The following is a 26,396-nucleotide window of genomic DNA, read 5'->3' as shown; positions in this document are numbered from 1 at the left end:
ATACAGGGGTCAGTATTCGGCCAGTCCAAAATAAAAAATACAGAATTTCTTAGTGAGAAGTTGAACACAACGTGCTGGCTGTAAATAAGTTATTGGTTTCTACGAACTATCTAGGAAGACACATTCCTGTTGCTCCATCTTGTGTGATGGAAAAGATGTTTAAAAAAATAACTACAGTATCATTTGCTTAGGAAGGGCGGGTTGTGATGTGCAAATTGTGAATTCTATTTTAATATTCTCTACATATGGATAACAAAGGGAAAAATAGTTGCCTTGTCATTTTCATCTGGAACCCTGAGAATAAGTTTTGTGTGTCCTTGCAAAGAGTTGATTGTAAAAACTAAGCAGATACAGAAATGAGACTGTCCTTTAAAAAACACAATCTTTAAGTGTTTTGAAATAAGTCTTCCAATTAGTATTTTGTTCTTTATTTCTCATGATATAGCAGTGTGTTTGGGGTAAGAATAGAAACAGAGGAACATTTTGGCTAGTGTGTTTAGTCAACATTTTTATGCAAGTAACCTATACTCCATGAATGATAGGATAATTTTAAAATAAAGGATTATGAGACTTTCAGACAGAGGGATTCTGTGGCTTCCTCTCTGAGTTTGTTTGTATCACAGTTTCTTTAATTTTATATTTTTTAGCATAAATAAAATACATGACATGCCCCGTTATCACAAACAGTAAGGAAATTATCACCAGCAACCCAAATTGTTGCGGTTGAGGAGCTAGAATAACCATAATGAAATGTACAAGGTCCATCAAGTAGTTCATAGAGCTCTGCACACCATTGACTATCCCACGCTCTGATTCTGGAATGTTCTCCTGAAGAAGCTGGGTCACAGTCAAGTCAAATGACCAAAGACCTGCAAGAGAACAGTGCTTTATTATAAAACCCAAGTGCTTATAAATTGTGCATGAATTTGTCCTTTGGATTGTATAATATTCTCCTAAGGGAATGGAAAGCCCCGTCCATGTAAAACATTTAAAACTACATTGAATATTGCAGTAGAAAATAGATTGTAAGTAGCTGTCCACTATCAGCAGTGAAAGGTCAAAATACCCTAATGGGGGCTGGGAACCGATCTTTAAATTCAGTGATTTCAAATTAGGAGAGTTATAGCAGGCTACCTTCATATGGAAGTCCATTGAGCCACACTTCATATTGTGGCTATGTCCACCAGTATTCAGATGATAAACCAGTGACTCCTGTTAAATACCCCTACTTTAGTGATGGAAGAATTGTGAAAAAGCTAAGTGTGTAATGGCCTTAAAATAGCCATTGTAATATCACTAGACTAACTATATAATTCTGTTCTCTTATATCCCATCTGAAGGACTCACTCACCCAAGAGAATTTTTTGTAAAATTATAATACAGTAGTACATGGAATTTCTCTAATGCACACACCTTACACTGTACCTACAAAAACTAGTTTCTCCTCCCTTCTTAGGAAAGGATTACTAGGAGGGTGCTTTTATAAGGCCTCACATTACTAAAGCTTATAATACATAATCTACCATTTTGTAAGCAATTAATTTCAATTGTTAAAATAAGAATGTGCATTTCATAATGCATTATTTCCTCATTTCCTTTTTTGCTAAAAATTTGTAATGGGGGTATTAGTTATTAGTGCAGATTAGCAAGGTTCTATGATAGTCTGTTTTGATAGTAGATATCATTTTGAGTGATATAAAAAGAACTACATGGGGAAACTGCAAGTTAAAATATGGAAGGGCCATCTCAGCTCTGTCTTTGTTTAGTCAAACTCTTGACATCCTTCATGTAACTTTTCTATTACTTCTGTGTTCATATTTAGTATAATTCCCAGACAAAAACTATGTTAAAATGGAGTTAATGTTGTGAGTATATATCAATAATTTAGGGTAAACTACATTAAAGGGATGTTGTAATGATCTCAAATGATCTCCCAAGCACTGTAAACTTAGAAAATTCACAATGAAGATTAAACTTAGAAGAAATCCAAACTTGATAGAGTATAAAAATGTATAATTAGGGCAACCAAAGCAACTTAACTCAGCCCTGTCAGACTCTTCAAACATTCCATATACTTAAAACTCACTGAGTTCTTGTGCGCTTGATTTTTTTCTTTTGATTAATGGTAATTTTTCCTTGTAATTCATCATAAAGTATAGTTGTCATGACGAATTGCCCTCTTTCAAAATGGCCACCTTCTCCTAATGTTCTCAATGGGACTGAAGGCACAGCTGCGCATAGGGAAGATGATGGCTTCCTAGGCTGCAAAGAGGCAGATACACTCAATCCCATGCAGAACAAGAGTTCTACACCATTCCCCAAATGGCCACCAACTGAGGGCAACTGTAGCTTTGGTCTTACTGAGAACAATAGAAGATGTCAGCCATTTTGAAAGAGATTAGTTCTTCATGGAAGTCTCTGAACTAAAGTAAACTATTGTATCCTTCAGCTTCTCTTGAAGGAGAAATTTTCATTTATGAACAACAGGAAAAAATGACCACTAAATCATTTTCTTTAATGAAAAGAGATCTGACACTAAATTTCTTAAAGGCCCCTTTTTCAATTAATTTTAATTCCTAAACTAATTACCCAATTTATTTGTAACTTTACAGAAAATTGTGTACTCAAAGAGCAAGTGCTGTAATTTGGGGGAGGACATGCATATTTACCATACAGGGTTGGATCCTTGCTTTATGTTCAGAACTCAACTCAACCTTAACTATAGAGTAATTACCAATCCCTCCATAATACGTTTAGACTTTTATAAAATCAAAACAAAGTCAAAAAGACTTGTTACATGAAATAAGAATAATATGTAGCGGATGTACCAAATTTATATTTAAAAATGCACTAAACTTTAAAAAAAAAAAAAAAACATGAATAGACTCACTGGAGAATTCCACTGCACCAATGGTATTTAGTTCAGGAATACAAGGTAGGCTTGTTTGGTTTTGTTTTTCTTCTCTCTCCTTTTAATTGCTGTGTGTAAAGTTAGTGCATCAGTTTTAGTGAGCACTAACACAATAGGTTACAGCCAGGTATAGACTGAGAGCATGCATGTAGGAACCACAGTTCTTCATGATACAATCTCCATAGGCTTCAGAACACAGCTATACCTAAATGCTAACCTACAGTGGCTTTGCTATTCCAACATGGGCTGCTCTTGAACAGGCTGCCAGTTTATACCAATTATAGTTTTGTGGATGAAAACTAAATATGGCACTGAAATGAGACTACCTTTCTTCACTTATGAATTAATAAAGATTTGAACCTAGACCTCCATTGGTGACAGGCTAGGATGCTGAGCAGTTGAGTCACCTAATTCCTCTTTCCCCCCCCCCCCCCACCCCCATCTCTCTGCCTTGTAATTTGGTTTACTAAAATAGGATTTATAGGAGAAGTATAGTCTTTGTGATGCTACTTCTCCCCCATCTTTTCTATTTCTGCAGCATACTTAGGATTCCATGAAAATGCTAAATTTAAGTCAGCTAACAATGCTATAATAGTAGCATGAAATGTCATTGTCATGTAGATCAGTGTTGTTCCTCTGAGAGCCCTACCAACAATTACAGGGGGAAATCCTGAGAATGCAACATAATTGTTTTAATAAAACACAGATATGCTAAAGGCAGTCAAACTGACTAGAAATATTTGCTAGATGTCTATTAATGAAGACTCAAATGCATAAATGACATGTACTATCTGCATAAAATAGTTGAAGAACATGCTGAATTGGCATGTGCATGAGAGAAACTAAAATTACATTTTTATTGACAAGCAGTTCACGTAATTCTGGGTAACAGATAGTGAAGGATTATTTAAAGGCATCTCAATATAGATGCAGTATGAATACACAAAATGTAGTTGTGACTGAATACACCCCTGTATTCACACCCCACACATTATTGTAATAACCTTTGTACAAAATATGCCTTGTGATATCATTTGAAAACGAATAACTCGCTGGTCAATAATATCATGATGAAATGTGTGTAGTAACATTATATGTAAAGTTATAAACATAAGTTGAAATCAGATCTGAAGTGTGTTTACCAGACTAGTCTGGATAAACCAGTTTCCTCAAAGAGACAGGACAAGCTGATGCCTCTAGCCACGTGTCATCAAAATTGATGGGCCATCATCTGTCAAGTGGCTGTTCTTTGGCAAAGAAGGGTGGCAGTAACAGATCCATCTACATTTTAGCAAACAACAGCATGGAACCTCTTTCACCACAACACTCCATGACTCCATCCTCACAGCAGGAAAAGGGGACTGGACTATAAAGTGAGGGACAAAAACACCCCAAGTTCTCTCTCTCTCTCTCTCTCTCTCTCACCTAAGACGACAAAAGAAACAGCCTTTGAACTTTGGGAGCAGATCCTGGCCTGAGAAGCTGGTCAGCAATGTTACTGGAAACATGTGGTAAGGGACTTCACCTTGAGCCAAGTCTAGTTTGTTAAGTTTTAGTACTAGAAAGCGTTTTATATTTATTTATCTTGTAATCATTTCTGACTTGAATGCCTTATACTTGAACTCGCTTAAAACCTATCTCCTTGTAGTTAAATAAATATGTTTTATTTCTTAATCAAAATTAATCCAGTGTTGTGTTAAACTGAGTTGTGTGGGTTACTCCATTTAAAGTAGCAAACTGTTGGACATTGATTCCCTTAGAGCAGCAATGGACCTAAAATATCTGAACTGTCCAGGAGAGGCTGGATAGTGCAAAGCATACATTTTCGGGGGAAATTCAGGACTGCAAGTGTGTTTGGGTCACCCTACAACTGATAACCGAGGTTGGTGGAAAACAGAGTGTGACTGGAGTGTGACTGGCAGGATGCAGCTACACACAGACACTCAGGCTGTGACCTGCATGCTGTTTGGCTGTATGTGAGGGGCCCAGGTGGGGAGCTACAGCAGCAAAGCACTGTGAGGCAACATAGGTTGCAGCGCAGGGGTACAACCTCTCACTGGTCTGGATTGCTCCCTGGAATGTCATAGTAGTAAAATCATGTTTATAAGGCAGCTCCCTGCAAGGCTGCTATATTTAACAAAAATCCCTATACCACACAATCAACTACTTTGCATTCATATTTAAAAATAAGGTTCTGAATGGTGGAGCAGAAATACAATTACAAGGCTCTGAAAATTAGTGCCTGCTATGCCAAGGTGCTAAGCATCCTTAATTAGGCCCTCACTTTCCACCAGCCCTAGAGGAAATTAAGTATGTTTATACCTATACATTCATTAACTTGATGAAAAACAGGATAATCTTTCTGAAAGTACTGACTAGAAAGTGATTTCATTCCAAATGGCATCTCTTTAGAAGCCTCAACATCCCCCCTCCCCCCCCATTACAAACCTTTGTTTGTGGAATGGTGCTACCTGTGAGGAGATTCATATTAAATTATCTGAATTTTCTTACCTTAAGTACTAATCAGTAATTCTGCTACTTACATATTTAAGCATACAGCAGTCTGGCACAACTGCTGTTGTACATTCTGTGCTTTCATGTAGAGGGATTTTTTTGACTGGCTCTAAGCCAATGGAACATCCATTTGCTCAAATGATTCTGTTTTTAAGATTAGATTAGAGAGATTAGGCTTCAGATTGGCTCAAACTCCTGCCACTAGTCCTGCCTACCTTCGCCCAGAATCCTGACACCATCTGTAGAATGGAGATAACAGCACTTCCCTATCTAACAGGGGTGTGGTGAGAATAAATATATTAGACTGTGAAACAGTCAATACTATGATGATGTGAGCCATATGTATCAGAGATCATCACATCTGTTTTTTGTTCATAGAATCATTTACCAAGTGAAGCGACTCCGCATGTGGTGGCAAATTGCATGTATACTTACCAATTCTGGCTAGTATCACTCCTGAGAACAAGAGAATGATTGAAATATAGGATTCTGGGTGATCACTCCCATGCACGCTGTCCAACAACACAGTATTATTAGTCCAATGAATTGAAGAACGATCTGGCAGTATGGGTTGGTTGATGTTTCTTTGGAATGGGTAAATATGCAGCTGGTTCTTTTGCAGTGTCTCGTGGTTTAAGGAAGAGTTCTTACTTGTGAGAAGAGAGAAAATACCCAAGTCAAAAGGACTGCCGGGGGCAAAGACTGAAAACACACACAGCATTAAACAGCTTACATGGAGGAGGCTGGATACGACTCCTGTGACAGCCAAGCCATAATGCTTCCTTAGCTTAGTAAACAAAATTGTGCCCATTAGTCCTGAGAAGGCAGAAAGAGCCATGAGTATGCTGAGAAGAGAGCCACTGATCCCCTGCGTGTAGGCGTACCCTGTAGTGATACAGTCAAAGCCAAGCACTGTGGTGTACAAGAAGGCTAAACCCAAGCCTGCTAAAAAGACAGACTGCCTGTAATATGCTTTCCAGCCATCTCTGCACGTACACAGCATCCTGTGCATTTTTCTGAAGCAAAGAGGCAGTTTTGTGACTGACTTGCGTTGCATTTCAGGACTGGATTTCTGCTCTGTCGGTGCCTCTGGAATCCCAGGTTTGTTGATGAATTCAACAACAGCTGAGCAAATGGGAAGATCCCCTGTAAAATACCAGTCAGAAGGTTTTAATGGTTCTGGTGGCAACTGCTTCACTGTGCAGTAAGCTGCAATAAGAATTCCTGCTTTCTTGGGAAGAGTGGACCCCGACTGATCTGTTCAAAGCAGCTGCTAGAAGGCAAAGATTAAAGGCATTTGAAAGCATCAAATAAAGGGAGTTGAAAGTGGACCTGTTATTAATTGGCCCTGAATTACTTCATTTGACCTTTTCGGGTGCAAGGCATAGCCTTACATCTTGTCCAGAGAGTGACGTGACAAATTGAATCACAAGTCTCTCTACTGTGTCAGTAGCTACATTATGAAAGAAAGCCATTGACACTGTCTATATATTGGTTAAGCCAAAATATTTTAAAGAGGAACAAAACATCTCATACTAGTTTGGCTGTTTGCCGCCACACACACACACACACACACACACACACACACACTAAAGCTAAAGTAAGGTCAGACAAATCAAGTTTAAATCAGAACTAATGAACTTAAAGGGGAACTTAAGTAAAGGTTTCTGGCTCTGTTTCTACTCTTTTGGTTCAGACATTCAAAATGGCACCAGATCCAGTATGGGATTTATTGCACACACACACAAAAAACATTGTCTGGAAACCCAATATCCAGTTCATCCTCATCTATATTGCAAGCTTAGAAAAAAAGAATGGTGTTTCAATAGAACTACAAAATAAAGATTTAAATGTAAATTAGATACATCTCAGATGTATCATGGTTAACTTCATTGTGCATATTTTGGAAGATATTTAGAAGTTTAAGTTCCTTAAGATTGTTTTTAAGCTCTGTTATTGGAGCTAAATGTGATGACTATGGTCTACTGATCTGAGGAGAAGACTAGGACCCAGAAACTCTTGAGTTATAATTTTGGTGCTAATACTGAGTCTGTGGGTAAATTACTTACGTCTCTCTCAGATTTCCCATTTATAGAAGTGAGATAATACTATTTTCAAACTTTTAGGGCTTTTGTAAGGATTTGACATTTAGTTCTTACAAAGAACGTTGAAGGTGTAGAGCACTATAACTGCGACTGTAATATATATGCAGTTTTACTTGCCCCATCAAAGGTATTTCATTTTTAAAAGGCACATGATACTTTTTTCTATGAAAGAATGACAGTTTTCAGAAAATGTAAATTATTCTCATATTTATAGTCAGTTTCAATTACCTCCAGCTAATTCCATCTAAGTGATCATATCATCCATCAAGAGTAAGTTAGTTTAATTACTATTAATGTTTGTAGAGTACTTTGAAAATGTAAGTGCTAAGTGTTAATTACCCTGTGTGTGAGAAAAATGATTGTAAAAAAATGTCATTGTGGGGCTCATATTTCAGTGCATAAATATATATCTTATATGTCATACAAAAATAACTACATTAAAAGAGTATTAAGGATGGCACTCAAGCACTCAAAAGTTAGGAAATGCCAGAATTAATACTTTCAGTGCAACCTTAATTCAATCCCCTAGTGCATATGCATCATGATACAGTCTTTAATTACATGATCACATATTATTTTTTCCACAAGATCCAGCACCTTGTTCAGTAAATGGGTGTTTATTCAATATTTCTTTTTATCCTTCTCATTCAATGTGTGGTCCAAGGACTTATTTAACACACACCATCCAAATGCTGCACTGAATACAAAATTATTAATTTCCTTATGGATGTTTCTGGACTGTGCTCACCATAGTATCTGAGTGCTCCACAAACATTAATTCATTTATCTTCACAACAACCCTGTGAGATTAGGAGGTATTATTATCCTTATTTTACTGATGGGGAACTGAGACACAATGAGATCAAGGCCAAAATTGTCTAGAGTATCCACTATTTTTGGGTATCCAACTTGAAACAACTAGGTCACAATTTTTCAGAGTACTTCGCATTTTCTGTCACTCTAACATACTCAAAGCATAGATTCAATTGACTCCAGTTGTAGCTGTGAATGCTGAACACTTCTGCAAACCTGGTCTCAGGTGTTGGGCATCCAGAAAATTAGGAATACACAGTTAGTGGTCACCTGTGAACATTTTGGTTTAGGTAATTTGTCCAGCATGCATAGGAAGTCTGTGGCAGAGGTAGGGAGGGATACACAGCCCTGATTCTTCCCCAGCACAGCATCAGTCCAATACATTGAATGAGGCAGGGGTCCCCATGGGAAAAATTAGTATGTGATCATGTCACTAAAGACTGTATCATAATGCATACACACAAGACGGTCAAATTAAGATTGCCCAGGTAACTTTAATTCTGGCATTTCCTAATGTGTGCTCAACTATACAACCTTAGCATACGGTTAATATAGTTTCTTTTTTAATGTAATGTCCGGAACCTAAGTAAAAAGTGAAAACACTGAAATTCTATCATGTGGAAGCATACTGACACCCTCCTCCCCTCCCCCGCAGCTTGGATCAGCAGCATGCTTTGAACAGTTAGACTCACTGCATAGACCTCTACCACTTGAGCTAATAGAATAACTAGTAGCTGTAGTAGGCTGTTATCCTCTGTGTGAAACAGGCAGAGTGGGGAATGAGACACACACTTTGCCAATGGGTTTCACAGCTACTTGCTGAAAACAGAATAATGTAGCGACTCAGGACTCCTGGATTCAATTCCAGGTTTTGTAGGGGAGCGTATTCTAATGGGTAGACCCTTCTACCACTGTGACCCTAGGCTGTGTCTGTGTGTCTCTGCTCCTCCAACCCCTTGCCCCACTCCCTCAGCTTTCCTGTCCCCTCTCCTCCTACTCCTATCCAGTCTCCCCACCCCTTCCCTGGCTCCTCCCCCATCACCCTCTGTTCCTATCTAACTGCCCATCCCTCTGACTCCTGTTCACCTGCCCCTCTGCTCCTATTCAACCCCCACTCCTGCATCCCATTCACCTCCCCCTCTGCTATTCCTGCCATCCACCCCACACATAGAGATGTCTGTCCTTACGGAAAAACACTTGTGGATGGCTAGTATGTTCTCATTAGTATAGTCAACAGAGGGTATGTCTACACTACAGTGGCTACAGCAGTACAGCTATGGCACTGTAATGTAGACACTTCCGATATTGCCAGAAAGGGTTTTTCTGTCAAGGTAGTTAATCCACCTTTCCAAGAGGCGGTCACTGACCCCTGGGGGGAAAAAAAGGGTGCTTAGCACCCACTGGCAGCCCCTCTATCACCGCCTGCCCCTCCCCCCCAGCGCCTCCTCCCCACCGGCAGCCCCACCAATCAGCGATTGCCCCTCTCCCCAGCGCCTGCCGCCCGCTGTGATCAGCTGTTCTGCGGCATGCAGGAGGCACTGAGGGAAGGCGGGGGGAGGAGCGAGGGCCAGGAGCATTTGGGGGAGGGGGCGGAAGAGGGCAGGAAGAGGGGGCAGAGCCGGGGCAGGAAGAGGCGGGGGGTAGGGCCTGGGAGAAAGGGTTGGGCCTGGGCTAGAAACTCAGTGCCTATGGAGGAGATAGCTAGGTCAATGGAAGAATTATTCTGTCAGCCTAGCCACATCTAGTAGATAGATCTAACTTCTGCAGTCAGGGTACGAAATTTTTCACAGCCTTGAGCTATGTAGCCATCTTGATCTAAAAGGTAGACCAGGCTGAACAGGCACATCTGTAGCAGAATCTCACAGGATGTCTATCTGCAGGTGGTTTGCTTGGTATTTAAAAAAAATTCTTCATCAATAACGGATAAAGAATGTCCTAAATGGTAGGGAGTGAACAATTGCACAGGATACTTTTCCTCAGTGAGAACAACGTGTTAGCCTGAATATCACATACAAGAGCTTGGGGAGTGGAGGTTAGTATAACAGATTTCAGCTAATCACTGCACCAATTTTGTAAGGCTTGGTTTACACAAGGCAGCTTATGTTAGCCTATGTCAGTGTACACACTACAGACTTGCTCCCACTGACATAAGTGCCCTACTGCACTGACATAATAACATAACAACTCCTGCAGGTTACTTACATCAGCTGTTGGCTGTCTTGTCAATTTCATGGCTGGAGTTGTGAAATTGATGAGAAAGCTGGCTCCCCAGCTGGGCTGCTGCTGGGTCTTTGCTCCAAGCTGGCTGTCACCTAGGCTCCCAGCTTGGGCTACAGCCCAGGCTCCCTACTGAGAGCCCTGCTGCCCTGTGGTCCCAGCTCCCCATTGGGAACAATGCAGCCCACTGGACTCTAGGTACAGATCTCCCTCCCAGAGGCGAGAAAGCCCAGGTGGCTTCCCCCCACTCCCGTCTGGGAATAGGGAGGTGAGAAGCTCAGTGGGGCAGCTGGGCTCCTAGTGGGGAACTGCTTGGAGCTGATCCCTGGCTCTCAGCCCCCCACAATGCCCCTCTTCAGTCAGTGGAAGCGCTACTGGTGAGGACACACACCACCGACAGAAGGAGGGTAGTGTGGACCTAACATAGGTTGACCTAATTTGTGATTTTACTGCCTTTTTTCTTAAAATGTCTAAAAGCATCAAGAAGTATTATGTCCCAACGCTAGCTGCTAGTACAGACTCACCCCCATTGATACTGCATCTGCTGATTAGCATTAGTAAGGCTGAGCTCCAGGCAGGGGTGAAAGTAACTTAAAGGACTTACCTGTACTCTGGAGTCCTGAGCAGGGGGCGTGGCCTCAATCGGAAGAAGCATGGCCTCAACCGGAGGAGGCCTTTAAATTTAAATCAAGATTTAAAGGCCCCGGGGCTCTGACTGCAGCTGGGAGCTCTGGGACCTTTAAATCACCCGCGGAGCTCCCAGCTGCAGAGGCGGCTGGGAGCCCCGGGGCTCAGGGGCGATTTAAAGGGCCCGGGGCTTCCACTGCTACCACAGTGGAGCTCCAGTCCCTTTAAATCACCATGGGAGCCCTGCCACCGTTACCCCAGGGCTCCGGCAGCAGGGCTTGGGTGGCGCTTTAAAGGGTCCGGGGCTCCCTGCAGGGGCTGGAGCCCCGGGCCCTTTAAATCCCCGCCCGAGCCCCGCTGCCGTAGTCCCGGGGCAGTGGCGGGGATTTAAAGGGCCCGGGGCTCCCCGCAGCAGTGGAGCCCCTGGCCTTTTAAAGCACTGCCCGAGCCCCACTGTGGCAGCAGGGCTCCCATGGTGATTTAAAGGGCCCGGGGTTCCCCGCAGCGGCCAGAGCCTCGGGCCCTTTAAATCATCGCCGGAGCCCTACCGCCGCTACCCCAGGGCTCTGGCAGCGGGGCTCAGGAGGTGATTTAAAGAGCCCGGGGCTCCGGCCGCTGCAGGGAGCCCTGGGCCCTTTAAATCACCAGCCGGTCTGGTCCGGCACAGTGTACTGGCTCTTGCCAGTATGCCGTACAGGCGTACTTTCACCTCTGGCTCCAGGGAGTAAGGTCAATGTCAGAGGAGTTGTCTTGTTGTCATAAGTGATCTAGTCTCCTGGCATGAGTTTGGTGAAACCTTGTTATGGGTTGGGTTAAAACCCCACTGAGGTTGATAGGTGTGAACTCACTCTTCAATTAACATCACTGTAAACATAAGCCCCACCGAAAACAAAAGGTGTGTGTGAACCTGCTGAGGAGCTTTTGGGCTGAGTATTGTTTTGGGTATGTGTGTATGAGTGTGTGAGAAAAAACACTGCTATTGAAATTATTGATATGGCAGACAAGAACAGAGAGAGGCAGAGGAAGAAAGGCAAGAAAAGCCAAGCAGGACGCTGTAAGCACAGTGTGACCCTGGAAGAAGCTAGAGAGAGTGCTTTGGGGTTGGATGTTGGCTAAAGCGACTTGAACTCTGTAAGTTAAGAAACTGATCCTTTTGTTACTTGATTCCTCCTGTGTTAAGAGACACAGGACTTTGCATATAAACAAAACTGCATACCTGACTATCACCAATTTCTCCCTCCAACTAGAACATCTGAAGGGCCCCAAACTTTGATGAGTGGTTCAGGTCAAAAATGGGCAACAGTACTAATGCATAATTTCCATTGTCATTAGTAGGAGATGGCCATGTGCAATGAGGCAGGAATTGACCCCGTGGAGAACCACTAAAACAGGAAGATGGTCACTGGGGATACAATACTCTTTTAAAGAGAGTAGCAAAAATAAACTGAATATTAGGGATTACATGCATTAAACCATTCTTCACTGACTTCTTTTCTTTTAGCATCTTGAATTGCTATGACAACCATCATTCTAAATGAGTATCAGATATCGTGGTTCAGTGACGTGCTGCAGGATAGTGCTCTATACCAAGGAGTACATAATGCAGACAGATGGATTCATTAAACAGTCTTTAAATCTGCCTGGCCAGGTATTAAACAATGGAGGCTCTGCTATTCTCACACCCACATGAAAGATTTCCACCAATAACTCCCCTTAACGCCATTGCGAGTTGTGTATATAAATCACCCTAGTACAAGGATTTGGAGAATTGACCCCCACATATTTGCTACTTGGCTTTTCTCTTTTCTTTTGATAGTAATTTTATTATCTTCATGCAGTTCCTGTGGAATGACTCGTTGGATACCCTCTAGTACTCTAATTATTTGATGTGTAATTCAACATTTTGGATGTAAGCCTGTATTTCATAATAATACATTTTTTAAATGTTGGTGGGAGGCTGTTCTCCTATTGAATACTACTTACCTGGCACATTTGTAAGTTCCACTTGTCTTTCTATAACATATTCTCCTGCATTCTGTTGAGATTTTACAGCCAAAGGAGGCACTAGTTGATACACCCTGGATAGGAATATAAATTCTACCAGAAGAGAGATCAAGTTCCATCCAAGAATAAATCCACAGCCAATGACATTAGAGGCCCAGGTCATAACCTGCCCCACAGACAGAGGAGCGAAGATATTTATGACTTGATCCATTCTTCTTATAGCTGCATTCATTCCTAGACATGGTGTAAAAACAGAATGCATTTCACTCTACATATATACATACACACGCATGCATCAGTACTGACGTGATAATTCTTCCACCCTTTGTTTGCCTAATAACACTAAAAGCTCTATAGGCAGGGACTGTCTCATACTATATGCTTATACAGCATCTCATCCTATGGAGTCCGAATTTCACTCAGGGCCTCTAAGTGCTACTGTGATACAACTAATAATATTAATAATAAATTATCACTTAAGTTATTCAAAAGGAGCAAGATATTTTACAGAAGACCAAATGAAAAATAAAGTGATTGGGTGGGAGGGAGGACAGATAAAGATGTGCTCATGAAAGCCAGGGACTAATAACAGTGGTTTGAGTCTGGGAGAGCATGGAGAGACATGTATGCTTCCTTGCTTAGCTTTGGCAGTGCACTTTAATCTTGATTTACAAGAACCCTTCCTAACCTAGACCTGTGATGCTACCAGAGAGAGACTTCCAAGAGAGCCAAATTGCAGTATGTGGTGGTGGTGTGAGGTACACAGAGACTTCGATATGTCCTTTCACTTATGATTTGTGCCAGGGTTTGAATCAGGTCTCCCAAAGCAGAAGACAAGTGTAACCAACCTATTGTGCCATGTAGGCTCCTGTCTAAAAAGATGTTGTCAAATCTCAGTAGTTGCTTCACCTGAAATAACTTTGTTACTTTTACTTGTTAATAAAAGCTCATTACTAATAAGCACAGTCCTATTTTTTATCTGATCAACCAGAAATTGGTGAAAAACTGAAATCTTTGTCACCTATACGTTACAAGGCTTTCCCCTGAGAGATATAGCTTTGAACACAGCTCTATTTAATCTTTTTAGACTCTTATTAAGGAATGAGATTAGAAATTTGTTTCTAAATAAATATGTAACTATGTTTCTTCTATTAAATAAAATATAGCTTTGGCTCCTATGTAAATGAACATAGACTATATCTAGCTCACCAGCCAGTTGGCCTCTGTTATCACCTGTGATGACCACAATCCAGTCTTTCTGAATGGTTATCGTCAGCGCTGTGCTTGCCAGGTTTGCCAGATCGGCTAAGATGATTACCACTGCATAACAGAATACCTTGTTGGAAGTGAATAAAAACCGGAGGTTGGAATCCAAGAATCAAGGTTACTCAGCTATTGCTGGCTGGAACATTACACAAAGTCTCAATAAAGATGGACGCTTTCAGAGACCGGTTAAATTTGCCACTGGAGTGAGTACATTTTTGCTAATTTGAGCAGCAACAGCTTCTTTTCCGTTAACGCTATGAGCCAGATTCTGTTCTCAGTTAAACCTCCTGAAAGCCAGGGTGACCCCGTTGCCTTCAGTGGAGTCGCTTTAGATTTAAAGAGGGGTAAATGAAAGCAGAATTTGCCCCTAAACCTGATAATCTTCTGCCATTATATCAAGAGGCGACTGTATAGGCTTTGCCTCAAATCAAAGGTGAACACTAGAGGGAAACATGTTAAAGAGGCTCAATACACCAAGGCCTAGATCCTCAGCTGCAGCCAAGAAATACAGAGTGTTAAAGGGTGGGAGCAGGTGCAATGGCGGCTTTAAGCCCCCCAACTCCTGGGGCAGGCTGGTCCCCCTGAGGGCTGCTTTAACTTGCCCTGGCTGCCAACAGCTCCAAAAGGCCAATACAACAGCTGGGGCTCACCAGGATACAAGGAAACACCAGCTCCACGCCTTACACTCACAGCCCAGGGTGCAGGAGGGGGATGGGAATATGGAGGGAGAGGAAGAGCTGCTTCATTGGCTCTTACCCATCATGGGATCCACTCTGTGAGGATATCCTGTGGCTGACTATACCGGCTTTCTGCTTTGCTGGTGGTGCTGTGTACAGCAGCCACAGCACAGAGGAGAGTCTGGCCCACAGTCAATCTCCAAGATTAAAGCAAATACTTTACATGCATTATTAACCTACATAAAGAACCCAAGACTGAAATATTCAAAGTATAATTTATCTGTGAAAGAAACAGGTTAATAGACACTTACAGTAAACCAGCCGTGCCACATTTGCTCAATCTCGGCTTTGTAAGAGAACACCAACATCAGTACTACGCAGCAGGCAGTGACAGAGGAGTTCTGAATGAACAGCGATGCATGAGCAACTGCAGAATGAAACAGCTCTTGATGTGATACATATCTGCTCAATTTTAAAGGAATCTCACAAATTCTGTCACTTAATACAAACAATCTGACAAAACCCAGCAGCCACCTGAACAGACTTTTCTAATCAGAAATTTCTCAGCTTTGTATGAAAAACAAAGAATGACACCTCATTCTCACTATAGAACAGAAATTCTATTTTCTGACCAGAGCTAATTATAAGGAACATTATTTAACATTATGCAAATTCAGCGAGGAACTCCTACTCCCAGCTCATCTTCTGTGGCCTTGGGGAAGTCGCATTGGCTTTAGGCTCCTACATCACTTAGGCACTATTTTACCCTTAATCTCTCTTTCTCAGTTTCTCTGTTCAATTAGGATGATATAATGCTTCCCTCCTTCATAAAAGCGGTGCGAGAAATGATTAATATTTTTAAAGCACTCTGAAGAAGATAACAGTATAAGCATTATTGAATCACATGGATAGTAATTATATTCAGGAGTTTGTATCTCCTAGTTAGGAATATCAAAATCAACACAGGAGTACTTGTGGCACCTTAGAGACTAACAAATTTATTTGAGCATAAGCTTTCGTGGGCCGAAGAAGTGGGCTGTAGCCCACGAAAACTTATGCTCAAATAAATTTGTTAGTCTCTAAGGAGCCACAAGTACTCCTGTTCTTTTTGCGGATACAGACTAACACGGCTGCTACTCTGAAAAAAAATCAACACAGACAATTACCTTTGTTTCTTGGTTTTCTATCAATCCAATCTCCAATTAAGGCCCCAAACACAAGTACTGAGCCAGCCACCACTAACCCAAAAACAGCTGTTAGAAGGAGATTATGTCCATACAATTCTATCAGGAATACAGACATGGCAAAGTGCCACATTCGATCTCCCTGAAAAACAGAAGAGACAAAACTTTATTTTTATTTTAGCCTCACAAAATAAAGCAATACCATGGAGTAAATAAATGAAACTACAGAAAATGGGGCAGTCTGAATACTGAAGATTTAAATTTGATCCATTTCTAAATATCTGTTTCCAGATATACTACAGTGCTTCCAAAACCAGGTTTCCCTTGATCATTTACAATGCAATAATTTTATCTGAGTTTATCTTACCCATATAGAAAGTGCACAGCTTGCATAAACCAGAAATCTTGGACCCATGAGGTAGCTCAGCACTGCATCTGAAACACATACATAGAAATAAAATAAACTTGAAAGTAAATTTTGTATGTACACATGTGCATGTGCATCTGTGTGAGATTGATGTGGCTGGTGCTGTATAGCCAAGTAAAAAAGTGTACCTCACCCAAAGGAAGGTACAGTCTCACTATACACATTCACAGACAAAAGGGATGAAATTCTGCCCTCATGGAAGTCAAAGGCAAAACTCTTATTGACTTCACTGTGGCCAGGATTTCATCCAAGGTATCCCATGATGGAAACCAGAATAACCCCTCTCAGTTCTCACAAGTGGGAACACTGTTGCACAAAACACCACATCAGAACATTAACAGGGATAACCAAAAGATCTCTCCAGTGATAGAGCAAAGCAGAGAGGTGACTAAATGAGGTCATGTTGGCCCAAATCAGTTAAAATGGAAAATGATGTTCTTTTCACCATAGGGGCTTTTGCACATAGCCAGTTAATCTCAATAAAATAAATTACACATGTGTTGTGTTTTCAGAGAAGATGCTTTTGGCTGTAAACCCATGGGATTAATTGGTAATTCTCAAACATTTAACATCATAGAGCCTCATTTAAAAGTAGGCTATGCCAAGCTTCTAATTTGCACCCACAATATTGCACTCTCAATTAATGCTGGAGCAAGTGTTGGCATTTAGACACCTCTTCTAGTTACCTGATTTGCAGGGACAGATGGTTGTTTAAATTCTGTATTTTCTCCTGCAGTTCACGATGTCTGGAATTTTGTAACCACAAGCAACTAAAGGACCAAACTCAGAAGCCATTTTAAAAAAATGAACTCTTTTATACTTATTTTCAAGGAAATATTAGGTATCATTGTGCAGCTTTTATTCTAATTGACTATCAAATTGATCAGTCTGAGGAATTGTATCCCTTACCTTTAGTCTGGCTAACAATGTAGTGCCTGATTCTCCATTGTGTGGCCTGTTGTGCAGTCATTGGTGCCAGATGGGGATATAATGTTATCATTCTGATTTGTTAGTGTTTTATACCCAATTTCCACAAGTAGAAATGCCCACATGAGGTGCAAGGCAATGGAGTATCAGGCCCTTAGCGATTCAGTCTAGTATGTCTTCCCTATGGCCTATTTATGTGTTTTAATCCTCCATATCAGCTCCACTCTGTATAAAGCTCAATCTCTAAAAAGTGCTGCCATATTCTCCATCAGTGTCTGTAGTTAGAGGGGGTGACTGTCTTCTTATGCCTGGAACTCTGACTTCATTTTCACATTTAGTTGTCACATCTGTACCCCACACATCATCCTTCTGACCTCAAACTGCATCATGAGAGGCAGAATAGTCATGTGTATGAAAACAGTGGAAGGCCACATGTGGAAGACAGATTCAGTTGCTAAGCAGCATTTAAATCAAGCAGTCATTTCATATTGCTGAATAAAGAACAAATACCTGAGAAAAGTATCTGTCTTGCACATTTCTGCAGTGTTCAGTGGACAGACAAAATTGCATAGAGTGCTGATTAATTTAAAGTGGCAGAAAGATTACTTCAGTTCAGAAACAGGGCTAGCTAAAATGATATGACAAGCTGATAATGTTCAGCAGAATTACACCTGGCAACAGTCATTTTCATCTCTTTGGGAGACTTACCAATAAATCTGTTCTCTCTCCTGATGGGTGTTTCTGTCCATATTCTCTGACTTCCAGAGTTTTTTAGGCCTTCTGAGTCTTCCACCATTCTTTCTTACTGCAAATAAAGGTTACACACATTGAAAATATATGCAAAGTGCAACTACACTGGCATGTAGTGTGGGACACCACCAGGTCTAATTTCAATAGAAATCAGATCCTCCAATTGTCTGAATGAAGAGTATGTTATGCCTTTAAACAAGTAATTCTTTAAATTATATATGTGAACTTTTTGCTTTTAACTATAGCCAGATTATCAACAAATGGACATGTACTAATAAATTCCCTAAATACCCTTCATCTAAGTGCAAATTATATATGACTAAATAAATATCTGCACACTGTAATTAACTGTTCTAACTTACCACAAATAGGCGATAGTCTATGTTTATACTAAATGAGCCAGACTTCTTTTCAGCCCTGCAGTAGGTGACAATTAAACATTTCTACATTAGCATACATTTAAAAAAAATCTTTCCATTCTCCCATAGCATTATAGTTACTATAATTAATGCAAATTAAATATGAAGGGAAAACTATCATTTCATTTATATAATCCATGAGCATTCAAAAAGTTAGGTATTTTCACTTCTATTAACCAGCTAACATGCTGTAGAAATCAGTTGCAACCAACAACTCCCTTAGTCAATTATACATTTATTTTACTTACCATGCATGAACAGCAGGACCAAAATTTTCATGTGCTCTAGCTTTATTGTTTAGTTGATTCAGTCACTTGCTGTACAACTCTATGGAAAGATGAATTTAAAAAAAAAAGGAAGAGCTCAGTTTATGAAACTTACACGTACACTTGTTAACATGTACAGCATTGTGTGAAAAATGCTGGAGGTGCAAATGTTTCATGTTTGTTGTCAAAAGAAAAGCCAGCAGTTTCTGTCACATGTGACAAGCTAGTACAATGTGCTTTTCTAGGGGTCATTCGGTGCTATGTAAATTAGTCCACTGGGAAAAGGCTAATCCTGGGAGTGCACTGCATCTCATGTCTGGCATGGAAAATGGCAGAAAGGTAAAGCCTAGCTAACACAGATGCTGACTGGTTTATTTGCCCCGAGCATTTCATTTTGATTTATATGTCAGAACAGTGCAGAGATTAGGGGGCTTGACTTCAATGGAGCTATGATCATGTACTCTCGTCCCCATGTGCTGTATTTTCCAGTGAAGCCTCAGGAGAGAATACATGCTGTTGTAAACATTGCAATACTGGCTATGTGTTGTCCTTTTAGAGAAGATGCTTTTGGCTGTAAGAGGAGTATCATTTAAGTGTTTTAATTGCAGTAATAATTTAGAATACAATTTCATGTATTGAATTCAAAGCATTATGTGACTTCCATTTTTATCTGATCACATAAGCAGAGAGATTTGATGGTTTGCTGCAGGCTTGTACATCACTTTCACTTGAATCCCTATGCTTAGACTGCTGTTTATCAATCTTATGGGATGTTCTTTACAAAATATTTACCAAAAAACTGAAAAAAATATTAGATGACTTTCGTAGGATTCTGGGAATTCACTGGCAGTTGTCAAACTGCACTGTCATTTTGGGAGATGTTTGTGGAATTTCCTTAGTAGTTAGTTGCAGAGGATTTTCATAACTGACCATTCATTTTTGTGGGTCTAACTTGAGACACTCAGGGCCTGATTTTCAGAGGTGGTGAGCACCTGCAGCTCTCACTAACTTCAACAACTCTGGTGATTGGACTCACATGCCTCAGGTTGGGCACCCAAAAGCGGAAGCAGGCAAAATGAAGATGTCTAAAAGCAGGATGCATCTGTATTATTGGGGAGTGCAGTGGCTGTAGAAGGGCTCACTCACAGGACAGCAGTGATTCTCAACCAGGGGTATGCAGAGGTCTTCCAGGGGGTACATCAACTCCTCTAGTTTTACAACAGGCTACATAAAAAGCACTAGCGAAGTCAGCACAAACTAAAATTTCATACAGACAATGGCTTGTTTATACTGCTCTATATACTATACACTGAAATGTAAGTACAATATTTATATTTCAATTGATTTATTTTATAATTATATGGTAAAAATGAGAAAGTAAGCAATTTTTCAGTACTAGTGTGCTGTGACACTTCTGTATTTTTAAGTTTGATTTTGTAAACAAGTAGTTTTTAAGTGAGGTGAAACTTGGGGGTACGCAATACAAATCAGACTTCTGAAAAGGGTACAGTAGTCAGGAAAGGTTGAGAGACCCTGCAGTACAGCAAGACAGACAGGGGCTTCCAATAATGCTAAGGAATTCCATTAGGTTTGGCCAAAGCGCCAGGGAAAGCGAATGCGATGTGACAGTCAAAGGCAGAGAGGAGACTAAGTACTTACATCAGAATTCACAGCAATGTAGTTCTGCTTGGAAGAGGGAGACAACGTCCCTGTCTTCATGGGGCTAAGAACAATGTTCGCAGAACCACTTTAAAGGAGGGGTTTAAGCAGGTTCACGATAACTTGATTTTAACAATTTGGTTGAACTTTTAGGTAGGACACTAGAGAACTGAACCACTTATAATGTAGCTGTTTGGACATAAAAACACACAGACATCAAAAAAGCCCAAACAGATGAGAGACAGGTGCCAAGACAAGACCTACCTCTTGACAAACACAGAAGAGATGAAGAGACATTCCATCTCATCTGTCCTCAGGAATGAAGCATACGTAATGAGAGTACTTTAGGCTCTTGCAACCTCTGCCTGGCTGCTCTGTAGGGTAGGGCACAAGCAGCCTACTGGTCCTTGCACTGGTGTGAGGAGTTAGTGAGAAGACTGTTTTTGCAATCCCTCCCCATAGCACTAATCCATATGTCTGAAATACATGAACTAAGCCTCACAATACCTCCATGCAAAAGGAAGCATTACTAGATCCATTTTACAGATAGGTAGAATGAGACCCAGAGGGATTAAGCAACTTCACAGTTTCATAGATTTTAAGGCCAGAAAGGACCATTAGATCATCTAGTCTGGCCTCCTGCATAACAGGCTATAGAATTTCTTCCCGTTATTCCTGTATTGAGCCCAATAACTTGTGTTTGACTAAAGCATATAATTTTTCAAAGGTAAGTGAATCAGCTACAGAGCTAGGAATACAACCCAGGAGTCCTGACTCCCAGGGTTCGAATGACTCATCCCCCTTCGTTTAAAAATAAAGGTCCTAATGAAACCACAGTTGGCTGCTGGCTCAGCAGATGAGGTGCCAGCTTTGGAGATCCATCAGAAGTAAAACCTTGTATTTTAAAATGTTTTAATAGTTCATTAGGAGTAATTGTAATTAAAATACCAGTGGGGAATTTTCAAATTGGTTTAATCAATCAATTAAATGAAATGCAAAAATAAGGTGGGTATATATTATTATTAATCTAACTGAATATAAACACCCAACACGTTTTAGGCACCTCACAAACTCACAATTTTATAGGGTTTTGTTTAAGTTATTGGATTTTCTTTTTTCTCCACTTCTCCCCTCCTGCTCTTGCATTCTAATCCTGGCTCTGACACTGATAGGGGAAGGCCTCCAAGCACCACCTAAGTATACCTCTACATTGCAGTTGGGAACAAGTCTCCCAGCCCAGGTAGACAGCATGCTAAAAATAGCAGTGTGGATCGTGTACTAGCCACCTGAGCTCAGACCCAGGGGGTGTCAGGTGGGCCTAAGAGCCTGAACTGACACCTAAGCAGCAGCGTCCACACTTATTTCTAGCATGCTAGCTTGAGCGGAGCTAGTGTGCTGTCCACCAGGCTGGGAGGCTCAATCCCAGCTACAATGTAGATGTACCCTCAGTGCTATGAGAAGTGAAATTTGTGAGTCGGTCAGTGGTATTCTGTCCTTTGACCCAGAACTGGACCAACACCCAGCCTGGTGCGAGGTGCCATTGTGCTGGTGAAGGTGCCACTGTTCAGATGAGATTAAAAAAGAGATCTTGTCCACTTGTGTTAATTAACATTTTCATCGTGCCCTTCCTAAGCACAGGGTTATTATCCCCAGTCTCCTGGCTGAATTCCAACCCAGCTAATGACAGCTTGCCTTTCTGAAAACCTCCTGAAGCTGGACACAGTTCACACACCTTTTAGTATTTTTCTTTTGCTTACCTGAGATAGACCTATCGCATTTCAGAAAGGTACATGGTTCAGCGTTCAAAGACAGCCTTATATCCTTGTTCCTTTCTATGGCTTCATGTGTGCTTACAATTATTTCACTAGCAACTTTACAAAAAACATCACTTTCCAGATTTGACAGGTTCAAATTTAAAAAAACAGCTTGCTCTACTTTTAGAAACCTGTCCTCTGGGAGAAAGGCTTTCCCTGCTACAAAGTCCAAGTGTTTTGAATAAAAGCCCTGACCACACTGATGTTTGGGTACCCTCTTGACAATTCGTATTTGGAGTAACTTCTGTACTTCCAAAAGTAGTCATGTGAAGGTTCCCTGAAAAGGAAAGGCAGGGGGAATTTGAAAGGGGGTAGTTTTTCAAACTGAATAGCATAGTCCTTCTCCATAACTTCTAGGGTCCATAAGTCTGATGTAATACGACTATTTGTTGTTGAATCAGGCTAGCCTGTCTCCAGATAAAGGAAGGGATGAGTCCTCACTGATTGGTCAATGACTCTCCAACCTCACATCAGCTCTGAGGCCTGGTGTTCAAGGAAAACAGAGGACGGATCAGGTTGTTTCATCTTAGGGTTGTTTTTTTGTTTGTTTGGTTTTTTTACTAACACTAACTATAACTATCTCTGTAACAACTTATCTAAATATTTATCTAAAAGCTATTTCTTAACAGTTTTAGGGAGAATTGCTAACAGTGCCCCTTCACTCCGTCTTCAGCCGAGGATGGTTGAGAGGGAACTGGAGGGCTTGGGTCGTGCGTACGCTACATGTGGCACCAACGGCATTGCAAGATGCCTACTGCACATGAGTGACCCAGATGGACACTGCTACCATAAATCTCCACTAAATTTATGTGATGCACCGCCACCTAAAGGGTAGCACCCACAGGGACACTACTCAAAGAAGAACCGAGGATTGCTGAGCCATCATATCCTTATCAGATAAAACATCTCCTCTCCATCCATGAGGATGATTCAAAAAATTTTTGTGGTGGAACCCATTAGGGTCATGGAGACCAGGACAGCCAGTCTCTCCAATAGCTAGGATCTGGAAACATACTCATAGAAGGAGGAGCAAAGGAGTGAGGGAACCCAGGGCGAAGAGGCATGAACCAGGATGAATCAGGTCTCTTAACTCTCCCTTTATCCTTCTCTAAATGATGATCTGACCTCAGAACGGCTATGGACCACACCGGAGACAACAATGGTACTGGATGGTGAAGAGAGATAAAAGATCAGAAAGATCTGATAGGGGACCCTGTAGGATAGGGGTTCTCAAACTGGGGGTGAGGACCCCTCAGGGGGTCGCGAGGTTATTATATGGGGGTTCGCAAACTGTCAGCCTGCACCCCAAATCCCGCTTTGCATCCAACATTTATAATGGTGTTAAATATATAAAAAAGTGTTTTTAATTTATATGGGGGGGGGTCCGCACTCAGAGGCTTGCTATGTAAAAGGGGTCACCAGTACAAAAGTTTGAGAACCACTGCTGTAGGAGTCTTAGGAAGCATAGATGGATCTTGAGAAAGACAATCTCCTCTGCTCTTCTCCCCTCTTCAGGTGAAGATGCAGACCTCAGAACCCACAATGCCAGTCTCTTCCTCAGCACCATCTGCCTCTCACTCAGCTCCAAGGAATGTTCAGACTCATATCAACCACTAGTGTAAAAGTCCTCTTGGATCCAAGGATGGTCCCAGTACAGGAGCAGAGGACTGAGCCAGTCCCACAGACCTGGGAAGTATCAGATCCAGAGAAATATTCAGCTCCACAGCTCCAGTCTTCAAAGTTGAACCCAGAACTGACTTGGGTTTCAGAGTTGGAACCACATAGGCCATGACAGAGTCAGACGGATCCTATAAGTCTGACATAAGGGATCTGGCTCTGCAAATGGTAGCTGTCTGCCCTCCTTTGCCTTCTTCCCCAGAACTGACGGAGAACCAATGATGTGGTTCTAGGACCCTTGGCAGGGAGACAGCCTTTTTCCACCAACAGTGTTTTCGAAGCCTTGATGGCTTTAACAGAAGGATCTTGAGCCAGAATGGAGCCTAACATCCTGGAACATTTGGGCAGCTTAGTCTTACTGGAGGAAGCCACAGGAACCAAATCCAGGGTATGTCTACACTACAGGATTACTCCGAATTTATAGAATTCGATTTTTGGCAACTGATTGTATAAAGTCGAGTGCATGCAGCCACACTAAGCACATTAATTCGGCAGTGTGTGTCCATGTACCAAGGCTAGCGTAGACTTTCGGAGCGTTGCACTGTGGGTAGTCATCCTGCCCATTGGAATTCTGGGTTGAGATCCCAATGCCTGATGGGGCAAAAAACATTGTCGCTGGTGGTTCTGGGTACAGCCTCACCCCTCCCTCCGTGAAAGCAACGGCAGATAACCGTTTCATGCCTTTTTTCCTGGGTGAACTGTGCAGATGCCATACCACGGCAAGCATGGAGCCCGCTCAGCTCAAGACAGCAGTCATGAACATTGTAAACACCTCGTGCATTATCATGCAGTTTATGCTGAACCAGAACCTGAAAAACCAGGCGAGGAGGAGGCTGAGGCTGCAGCGCGGCGACGAGAGTGATGAGGACATGGATACGGACACAGAATTCTCTCAAACCGCGAGCCCCAGTGCTTTGGAGATCATGCTGTTAATGGGGCAGGTTATAGCCGTGGAATGCCGATTCTGGGCCCGGGAAACAAGCACAGACTGGTGGGACCACATAGTGTTGCAGGTGTGGGACAGTGGCTGTGAAACTTTCGCATGAGTAAGGGCACTTTCATGGAACTTTGTGACTTGCTTTCCCCTGCCCTGAAGAGCCAGAATACCAAGATTTGAGCAGCCCTCACAGTTGAGAAGCGAGTGGTGATAGCCCAGTGGAAGCTTGCAACGCCAGACAGCTACCGGTCAGTCGGGAATCAATTTGGAGTGGGCAAATCTACTATGGGGGCTGCTGTGATGCAAGTAGCCAAAGCAATCACTGAACTGTTGCTACCAAAGGTAGTGACTCTGGGAAATGTGCAGGTCATAGTGGATGGCTTTGCTGCAATGAGATTCCCTAACTGTGGTGGGGCGATAGATGGAACCCATATCCCTATCTTGGCACCGGAGCACCAGGGCAGTCAGTACATAAACCGCAAGGGGTACTTTTCAATGGTGCTGCAAGCACTGGTGGATCACAAGGGACGTTTCACCAACATCAATGTGAGATGGCCGGGAAGGGTTCATGACGCTCGCGTCTTCAGGAACACTACTCTGTTTAAACGGCTGCAGCAAGGGATTTACTTCCCAGACCAGAAAATAACCGTTGGGGATGTCGAAATGACTATAGTTATCCTTGGGGACCCAGCCTACCCCTTAATGCCATGGCTCATGAAGCCATACACAGGCAGCCTGGGCAGTAGTCAGGAGCTGTTCAACTACAGGCTGAGCAAGTGCAGCCCCGGTGTTGCATCCCGCCACCTCTCATCTTGAGCGTCCTTCCTCTCCTCACGTTCGTCCCTCATGGCCTCACGTTTACTGGCAGCTTTCCTGTACTGGGATAGGGTGTCCTTCCACTCATTCAGATGAGCTCTTTCATCATGGGTCGATGGCATGATTTCCGAGACCATTTCGTCTTGTGTGCGTTTTTTTCGCCGCCTTATCTGAGATAGCCTTCGGGATGGAGGAGGGAGGCTTGAAAAATTTGCAGCTGCTGGAGGGAAAAAAGGGAGAGAAGTATTTAAAAAGATACATTTTACAGAACAATGCTTATACTCTTTCACGATGAAAAACACTATTCACATTACATAGCACATGTGATTTCGGTACAAGGTCGCATTTTGCATCTTAATATTGAGTGCCTGCGGCTTTGGTGTTAG

The 26,396-nt window shown here is 41.9% G+C and overlaps 1 protein-coding gene across 1 annotated transcript; it reads right to left on the bottom strand.

Annotated features, from left to right (window-relative positions):
* Window positions 1-444: 444 nt before the first annotated feature.
* LOC135873808 (solute carrier family 40 member 1-like) lies at window positions 445-26,147 on the bottom strand. The gene is made up of 9 exons (XM_065398423.1): window positions 25,999-26,147; window positions 20,767-20,830; window positions 16,301-16,460; window positions 15,446-15,561; window positions 14,401-14,527; window positions 13,178-13,425; window positions 12,404-12,430; window positions 5,861-6,512; window positions 445-869 (listed from the first exon to the last, which is right to left on the bottom strand). The coding sequence occupies exons 1-9, from the start codon at window positions 26,145-26,147 to the stop codon at window positions 574-576; spliced, it is 1,839 nt and encodes a 612-aa protein (XP_065254495.1). The 3' UTR covers window positions 445-573.
* Between the last annotated feature and the right edge of the window lie 249 nt (window positions 26,148-26,396).

Source organism: Emys orbicularis, chromosome 2 (genome assembly GCF_028017835.1).
Source record: "Emys orbicularis isolate rEmyOrb1 chromosome 2, rEmyOrb1.hap1, whole genome shotgun sequence".
In the NCBI taxonomy this organism is placed as follows: domain Eukaryota; kingdom Metazoa; phylum Chordata; order Testudines; family Emydidae; genus Emys; species Emys orbicularis.
This window is presented reverse-complemented; position numbering and strand designations above follow the sequence as displayed.